The sequence below is a fragment of the Papaver somniferum genome, unplaced genomic scaffold (genome assembly GCF_003573695.1).
Source record: "Papaver somniferum cultivar HN1 unplaced genomic scaffold, ASM357369v1 unplaced-scaffold_64, whole genome shotgun sequence".
NCBI classification, from domain to species: Eukaryota; Viridiplantae; Streptophyta; class Magnoliopsida; order Ranunculales; family Papaveraceae; genus Papaver; species Papaver somniferum.
Window position 1 is genome coordinate 215,405 of NW_020649193.1, and position 9,522 is coordinate 224,926.

Below are 9,522 nucleotides of genomic sequence, written 5' to 3' on the forward strand. Positions count from 1 at the left end.
GTCAAATTTCATAATAGAAGAAGGATGAAAGACCATGCAGAAATAATCCAAATCCTAACAAATTTCATCTATCTTGAATCAAATAGAAAGACAAAGACAACACAAAAAGAAAGTGTTCATAAAAATGTTGAATTTTATATACATTAACTCAAAAAGTCTACACACTTCGTTATAAGTCAGATATTGATTTCTGAGACTAAATTGTAAACTAGATAAACTCATCTTTAACAGAAAAAGTTTGAAAAATATATTGTAATTACAATTAATATGTTCTAAGGTAATACGTCTAGTAATAATTGCATTTCTATGTACGTTGATTCAAGAAAATATGAAGGAAGTCAAATTTCACAATAGAAGAAGGATGAAAGACCAAGAAGAATTAATCCAAATCCTAACAAATTTCATCTATATTGAATCAAATAGAAAGACAAAGCCAACACAAAAAGAAAGAGTTCTTAAAAATGTTGAGTTTTATATACGTTAACTCACAAAAGTCTACACACTTCGTTATACATCTGAAATTGATTTCTGAAACTAAATTGTAAATTGGATAAACTCATCTTTAACAGAAAAAGTTTGAAAAATGTATTGTAATCACAAATAATATGTTCTAAGGCATTACGTCTAGTAAAAATTGCATTTCTATGTACGTTTATTCAAGAAAATATGAAGGAAGCCAAATTTTACAATATAAGAAGGATGAAAGACCAGCCAGAACTAATCCAAATTCTAACAAATTTCATCTATTTGAATGAAATTGAAAGACAAAGCCAAGACAAAAATAAAGAGTTCATAAAAATGTCGAATTTTTTATACGTTAACTCAAAAAAGTCTACACTCTTCGTTATAAGTCGGAAGTCGATTTGTGAGACTAAATTGTAAACTAGTTAAACTCATCTTTAACAGAAAAAGTTTGAAAAATGTATTGTAATCACAATAAATATGTTCTACGGCAATACTTTTTTTTTGATAAGTCAAAAATTGTATTGATAAGAAAAAAGATATTTACATCATAGAATTTGAGAAAAGAGGTCACAACAGCCCCAAAAACTCAAAAACTATTTAAAACGAAAATAAGAAACATTAGGATACTCAATTAAGTTTATCAAAAGAGAACGCCCAACAAAATTGAGTCTCACTCTAGAATCTAAAAAACAACCAGTCTTTGCCATCTTATCAGCTGCAAAATTTGCTTCACGAAACGTATGCACCAATTGAATAGAATCAAACTTGAATTTAGCTTCATACCATCTATGTCTTGCAAACCATGGAATATTATCCCCTTCCAAAGCAGTTATAACACTCATAGAATCAGTCCTTACAAGCACATCTCTGTAACCCCATTGAACTGCCCAATCTAAGCCAATTAGAATGCTATATAATTCCGCCAAAAAAATTAGAAATAACACTAAGGCAAACACACATTGCTCCCACCACTTCACAAGTTGAATTCCTAGCCACCACTCCAGCTCCGGCCACCCCTGGGTTACCTCTAGAAGCTCCATCACAGCACAACAAGAGTTGATTTTGCATTGGAGGCTGCCAAAGACACTCAACAGGTTCCAACATCTTCACCTTACGGCATTTAACTCTGAAAAAATCCAATATCTCCAGATCTTCAACCCTGTTAAGCATACACCCATTCATTCTATCTGTGTATTCATGAATGAAATTAAACACACACTTCTTGAAGAAATTCCAGCAAGGCTTCTTCTTCTTATAAACCATCTTATTCCTTTGAAACCACAATTCTGAACGCACCACCAGATTGGAGACAAGCCACAGATCTTTAACCATTCTACTACAACCTTTTGCTTGTTTATTAGATGCAATCAAGTTATAACAAGATTTAAGATGAAAAATACCTTCCAACCACTGCCAAGCACGTTTAGCAGCACTACAGCTCCAGAGAATATGCTCCAAAGACTCCTCCTCAATCTGACACACACTGCACCGAGATGGGAGAGCAATCTTGAATCTACTCCTAACTTTGTCCAGAGTTGCACAAGCTCCCATAACAAATTTCCAATTCTGAGCTGATAAATCCAGGTGCACCACCCTTCTCCACAACAGATTTGCTTCAAGAAGCAAAGGATACTTGCTGCGCACCAAATCCCTTGCAGACCTGACAGAGAACATTCCCTTTAGATCTGGCATCCAAATCTTCTCATCAATGCCCATATGCCTTCTTGGTAAATTCACCCTAGCCACACCAGCACTTGCAAGTTCACGAATATGCTCTCCCTCCAAATGCCATTGATTCTGCACTATGATATCACTAACTCTCGCACGTCTGTCAAGGTCAGTTCTCTGCAAGACCTCAGCCAAAGTTACAGAACCATACCAAACATCAAAAAATAAAGAAGTTGCCCTACCATCACCTATTAAGGATTTAGTATTGCGCATAACTTCAGTGTGCACCCATCGAATCCCCGACAAAATTGAAGATTTAACTCCCGCCATCTTCAGACGACCATCTCTACAAGTTTATTTCGACTCCAGTGTATTCTTTTCGAAAACATGAGAGGAGAGAGAAACTCTGGCGAAAACACTAGGGTTTAGGTTTTTTTTCACGTAGGTTTCATTCACTTTGGATTCAATATGGTAGAAGATAATCATAGTTCTTCACGGATTCAGCAACACCAATCCTTTGCGGACAAGGTAAAGGCAAAACAAACCCTAAAGCCAACAGGAGTTGATATTACTAGTTTACCTAATCCTACTCTGATTGATGGAGAGCCATCCCTTGTTATACCTGCGGACTTATATGAAGAGGGTTGTAAACCCTTTCAACATAGCTTCATTGCAAGATTAAACTTCACCGGACTGAAGTTCTTTGAGGTTAAAACAGTTTTAATCTCTCAATGGCAGATTAACCCTAATTATGTTAGGTTTATGACTATGGGAAAAGGTTTCTTTGTTATTATGATACAAGATGAGGAAACTAAGGAGAGAATCAGACGTACAAAGTGGTTTGTTCAACAGCATGAACTCAAGTTAATGGATTGGTTCCCAGGTTTTGATCCTGATCGTTAAAAAACTTCCCATGCAAACGTATGGGTTCACTTTCCTGGTTTACATGCAGAACTATGGACTGAGAAGAACTTGTTATCAATGGGAAAAGTTTTAGGGACTCCAGTTGTGGTTGATCAAAGAACCCTAAATCTGGAGTATGGAAACTTTGCCTCAGTTTTGGTAGATGTGGACTTTGCAAAACATATTCCAAGTAGAATTAAGATAACAGCTGGGGGGAGGACGTTTTGGCAATACTTGGATATCCCAAAATCACCTAAATTTTGTATGAAGTGCTGCATAATTGGTCATAGTAATGATGAATGTAGAAGACAACCAAAGAATGATGAGAAATCGTCTAAGGTGGATGCGAAAGGGGAGTGGCAGAATGTGCGTAATAGGAGAAACCGTAAGGTAGGTGCTGGAGAGGATGCAACCACGTCTGGTGAGGGTACAAACGCTGTGGCTGTAGGTGTTGGCGCTGCTGTAGGTGGTGTGAACGTTGGTGCTGTTGTGGTTAATGAGGTTGTGAACGGTGCTGGTGATAATGCGGATGATGCTCTTGCTGTAGGGCATGGTGGAGCTGTGGTGAATGGGGTAGTTGAAGCTGGTTTGGTGGAGAGTGTGGTTGATTTGGAGAATGAATTTCTGTCTACTGAAGCCAAGCTTTAGGCAGCGTCTGAAGCTTTTGAGAAGGCTAAGAAGGCGTTAGCTTTGAAAAAGGGTTTGGCTAGTGGGTTGTCAATGGTTGAAATTGCAACCTCATCTAAGTCATCTAAGAGTGGTGAATTGGCAAGAACTAATCACTCTAGTGATAGGAATGAGGCTAGTTCTTCTTTTAAGCCGGTTGAGGCTGGTAATAAGTCTTTGCAAGACATGGTGGTTGATAATATTGAGGATATCTCAAGCTACAGAGTTGTTGCTGAAGCTTCTATTGTGGTTTCTCCTAATAAGTTCAATGGCTTGAATGATGAGTTGGGTGTTGATAATGATGATGTTGAACACTTTTCGGGAGGGGATTCGGATGCTGCTGAAAACTCTTCTGGTAGTAGTTCGGATGAAGAGTTGACACCTGAGAAAGCTTCATCAGGTGTTAAGGTTGTTAAGTGGGCGGAAATACCAGTGGATATGCCAAAGAAAAGTAGGAAACCAAGCAGGGTTTTTCTTACAAGTTCTAGTTCTTCTCAACAACGTTTTAGTGATTCCAAATCAGATTCGGATTCTGAAGTGAATGCTTTGGGAAACCGAGTTAGAAAGGGTGTCTCACCTGTTTTACAAAGTAGGATTCCTAGCAAGATTCCACAAGCTATTCATAAATATAAGAAGAGTGTTTCCTGATGAGAGTTCTCTATTGGAATATTAATGGGGTGGCGAAGGTGGAAGCGGGTAGTGAGTTACGTAAGTTGGTGCATGAGTTCAAGCCGGTTGTACTTTTTATTGCTGAGCCTAAGATTCGTTACACTGACAATTTTATGATAAGGTTAAATTTGGATGGTTATAATAACAAGGTAATTCATAATTCTACTTCTAGTTCTTTGGGTAATTTGTGGATCCTTTGGGATGATTGTATTGAGGAGCCGGTGGTGATTAATATGTCTAGGCAGGCCATTACGGTTAAAACTGAGGGGGTATTTATCTCTTTTGTTCATGCTAGTTATATTCAAGTATTTCTAAGGAGGCTTTGGAGTCAACTTGCTGCTGTTGACGCAACTACTCCTTGGTTGGTTATGGGGGATTTCAATTGTGTTCTTCGTCAAGATGAAAAAAAATGGGGTAGGGTAACTCGTATCTCTTGTATTAATGAGTTTTCTGATTGGATGGAGGATAATAACTTGTTTGAAGCTGATTCGTTGGGGTCTAAGTTTACTTGGACCAATGGTCAGGCTGGTGTTGGTAGAATTATTAGTAAGTTGGATCGTGCTATTATTAATGAACCTTGGTTGTCTAAGTTTTCGAATTGGAGGTGTAAAGCTCTTCCTAGGGAAGTTTCTGACCATTCGACTCTTATTGGTTTTCCTTTTTGTGACCCTCGGCCTAGACGTGCTCCTTTTCGTGTTCAGAAGATGTGGTTTTCCCATCCGGATTTTTTGAAGATGGTGGAGTTATCTTGGATGGAGCCGGTGTATGATAATCATGGTTTTATCTTTCCTTTCAAATTGAAGCGGTTGAAGGAGGCTATCAAGCTATGGAATCAATTTGTTTTTGGCAATGTCAATACTAGATTAAAGCAAGCAACTCGTAAGTTTGAGGTAGCTAGTAGAAATTCAGATGTTGATCCTTTTGATGTTTCTAAACTTAATAATATGAAGGATGCTCTTGTTGAGGTTCAATATATTCAAAGGCAGCATAATATAATGTTAAAGCAAAAATCTAGAAATAAGTGGTTGTTGGAGGGTTCTAGTAACACTTCTTTCTTTCACAACTCTATTAAAATTCATAGAAGTGTTAATACAATCTCGGAGCTTGTTGCTGAAGATGGGAGTACTATTACCGATCCGGTTCATCTTAGTGCTCATGTGGTTTCTTATTATCAGGCTAGATTCAATGGTGAGGATAGTCAGGTAAGTGAAACTCTTTTTGATTATGATCATGATTCTATTACGGTGGAAGAGTCGCATATGTTGGATGCTATTCCTACTTGTGATGAGATTAAACAGGCGTTTTTTGATTTGGGTGCTGATAGTGCGCCTGGTCTGGATGGTTTCTCGGGGTGTTTTTATAGACATTGTTGGGAGATTATTCATAGGGATCTGATTTTAGCGGTTACTTATTGCTGGTCTTCTAAAACAATTCCTAATGGGGTTAATTCTAGTCTTATTATTTTGCTTGCAAAGGTTAGGGGAGCTGCTAGTTTGAAGAACTTTAGGCCGATTGGTTTAAGTAATTTCTTTTTTAAGATTTTTACTAAAATCTTGGCTACGAGGCTTGGTAGTGTGTTGGGTAAGTTGGTGTCTGAAGAGCAAGTGGCTTTCATGAAGGGAAGGAATATCCATGAGAATACTAGTTTAGCTTCTGAGATGATGAATGAATTGCACATCAAAATGAAGGACGGTAATTTGAGTTTGAAGCTTGATATCTCTCAGGCTTTTGATACTGTGAGCTGGTCTTTTGTTCTTGAAGTTTTTAGAAGGTATGGTTTTTCTGAAGATTGGTGCTCTTGGATTTGGAAAATTCTGAAATCGGCGCGTATTTCTATTCTTCTTAATGGTAGTCCGGAGGGTTACTTCAAGATTAATAGGGGTTTACGTCAGGGGGACCCTCTTTCTCCTCTTATTTTTGTTTTGATTGAGGATGTGCTTAGCCGCAACATCATTAAACTCTTTCAGACTAAGGATATGTCTTATATGGTTAAGCGTAAGGGTATTGCTCCAACTCATTTATTTTTTGCTGATGATATTATGATTTTTTGCAAGGGAAATATGAAGAGTGTGAAGAATTTGGTGAAACTTTTGGAGAACTACCAGCAAGCTTCAGGTCAGAGGGTTTGTAGGGAGAAGAGCAAGATTTAATTTGGTGGTGGGACTTTGAGTAGGCGCTAGACCATTGCTACATTCTTGGGTATGGCATTTTCTAACTTTCCTGATAGGTATTTGGGAGTTAAGGTGATGCCGGGAGTGGTAAAGTATAGTCACATCAGCAACGTTGTTGATAAGTTGAGGGATCAACTTTCGGTTCTGAAAGGTAAGATGTTATGTTTTCAAGATAGAGTTGTGTTTGTTAAGAATGTTCTTTCGAGCTATTCCATTCATAACATGGCTGTGTATAAATGACCGGTAAAATTCACTCTTCAATGTGAGCGTGTGATTCGTAATTTTCTGTGGTCGGGTGATTCTAATCTTTCTAGAGCCTTTGTAGTAGGTTTTGATAAGATTTGTAGTCCTTTAAAGGAAGGTGGTCTTGGGATCACTAGCCTAAGGACTATGAATATAGCTTTGCTGATGAAATTGTGGTGGTCTATAAAATCTTCTCGTAAGAGGTGGGCTCGGTTTTTGGAAGCCAAATTCACTTGTAGGGATGGACGTATTAAGATGGCGGGGGTAAAATCTTCTATTCTTCCTGGTCTTTGCTGGGTTCATAAGGAGATGGTGAATAACACGAAGTGTTTTATTGGTGACGGTAGGGATACTTCTTTATTCTTTGATATTTGGTATGGAGATACAACCCTAGCTAGTGTTTTGAATCGCACGGATTTAGACAGATCAGCTCATGTTTGTGATATTATTGTGCAAGGTGATTGGCAGATTCAAGGAGTTCATTTGCAGCTCCTTTTAAGTGCTGGTGTGGTGCAACAAGATTTACCAAAAATAAATATGGGAGTGGATAGGCGTATTTGGATGCCTGATTTACAAGGTAAATTTTCTGTCAGGGCAGCTAGGGAGTTGATTAGGAAGAAATATCCTATTTTGAGGGAGGCGAGGCTGTTATGGAAGAGGGTGGTGCATCCTTCATTGGCGGCTCAAAACTGGAAGTTTATTCGTGGTGCTTGTGCAACTCTTGATAAAGTACGCAGCAGATTCAAATTTCAACTTGCATCCAAATGTAGTGTGTGTCAGATTGAGGAGGAGTCTCTCCAACATATTCTTTGGATCTGTAATTTTGCGCGGCAAGCTTGGGAGTGGATTGAAGGTATTTTAAAAAGAAAACCTCATTATGATATTATTACTTCTTACCATGAGGCAAAAAATCATAGTGGTATTGTTAAGGATTTGTGGTTGGGAGTGAATTTGGTTGTGCGTTCAGAATTATGGTTCACTAGAAACAAAAAAGTGTATGAAAAGAAGAATCCTTGTTGGTCTTTATTTCAAAAACGTGTTTTTAATTTGCTGCAAGAATATTCAGTTCGAATGAAGAGTTTTATGCATAATTCTTTGGAAGACTTGAGAATTCTGGAGTTTTTTCGAGTTCGGCATAGAAAGGTGAAGTATACTGATCCTAAGGAGTGTTTTTGGTTTCCTCCTAATACTAATGAATTGCTTTTGTGCACGGATGGTGCCTCAAGAGGTAATCCAGGGGTGGCGGGAGCTGGTGTTGTTGCAAGGAATGCAAATTGTGAAGTGGTTGGTGCAATGTGTATTGGCTTGGGAGTTACTTCTAATTATTTGGCTGAATTTTATGGTATTATTGTGGGTATGGAGTGGGCAGTTCAGTGGGGATATGCTTGCATTGTTATTAGATCAGATTCTACAAGTGTGTTGAAGTCTTTGGAAGAAGATAACGTTCCTTGGTTTGCTAGGCAAAGATGGATGGAGGTTAAAGGTTTATATGGTTCAATTCGTTTTGAACATTCCTTTAGAGAAGCAAACTTCGCAGCTGATGCAATGGCAAAACGTGGTTGCTTATTAGAGGATGGGGTTGGTTTTCACTTTGAAGGTCGCCCAGTTTTCTTAAGTTAAATTGAAGCTCCAAATGTAATTTATTATCGTTTTAAATAGGTTTTATGAGTTTTTGGGGTCACTCTGATCTCTTTTCTCCCATTTCTATCTTGTAAATATCTTTTTATCAATATAATTTTTTGACTTAACAAAAAAAAAAAGTATTTCGACTCCAGAAATCTAGCCCAATTCTTCTTAGATGTTTTAATACTCCCCCTTCCTTCACCGGACTACAAATATTGTCATATCCCACCACAAAAGCTTTAGCCAAGTCAGAATCTCCCGACCAAAGAAAATTACAAATAACACGTTCACTTTGCTTAACAAATTTAACAGGCCACCTATACACAGCCATGTTATGAATGGCATAGCTTGCAAGGACAGATTTAATAAGCACTACACGATCCTGAAAGGAAAGCATTTTACCTTTATACACCGAGAGCTGATCCTTCAACTTATCCACCACATTACTAATATGACTATATTTCACCCCTACCATGCATCACCTTAACTCCCAAATATCTATCCGGAAATAAAGTAACCCACATGCCTAAGAAATTAGCAATAGCCTGCCTCCTATGCAGCGACCCACCTCCAAAATAAATTTTGCTCTTCTCCCTACAAAACCTTTGACCAGACGCCTGTTGATAAACCTCAAGCAACCTCAAGTTTGTCATACTCTTCTGATTCCCCTTGCAAAAAATCATAATATCATCAGCAAAAAACAAATGAGTTGGAGCAATAACATTACGCTTCACCATATGAGTCATACACTTATTTTGAAAGAGTTTGGTAATGTTCCTACTAAGAACATCCTCAATCAAAACAAAAATAAGAGGAGAAAGAGGATCCCCCTGACGCAAACCTCTATTAATCTTAAAGAAACCCTCCGGACTACCATTGAGTAGAATAGAAATTCTAGCAGAACTCAGAATATTGTGAATCCAAGTACACCAACCTTCTGAGAACCCATACCTTCGAAAAACCTCCAAAACAAAATGCCAACTAACCGTATCAAAAGCTTGAGAGATATCCAGCTTTAGACCTAAGTTTCCATCCTTTCTTTTAATGTGCAACTCATTAACCAATTCAGAAGCCAAACTAATATTCTCATGAATGTTCCTCCCTTTCATAAACG

At 38.0% G+C, this 9,522-nt stretch overlaps 1 protein-coding gene across 1 annotated transcript; it reads right to left on the minus strand.

Annotated features, from left to right (window-relative positions):
* Positions 1–1,058: 1,058 nt before the first annotated feature.
* Positions 1,059–2,463, minus strand: LOC113343608. Its single transcript, XM_026587735.1, has 2 exons — positions 1,424–2,463; positions 1,059–1,374 (listed from the first exon to the last, which is right to left on the minus strand). The coding sequence occupies exons 1-2, from the start codon at positions 2,461–2,463 to the stop codon at positions 1,059–1,061; spliced, it is 1,356 nt and encodes a 451-aa protein (XP_026443520.1).
* Between the last annotated feature and the right edge of the window lie 7,059 nt (positions 2,464–9,522).

Coding starts and splice junctions, on each gene's coding strand:
- LOC113343608 (XM_026587735.1), bottom strand. CDS start 2,463: ATGGCGGGAGTTAAATCTTCAATTTTGTCGGGGATTCGATGGGTGCAC. Junction 1,375..1,423: donor TGTGAAGTGGTGGGAGCAAT/GTGTGTTTGCCT, acceptor GGAATTATATAG/CATTCTAATTGGCTTAGATT.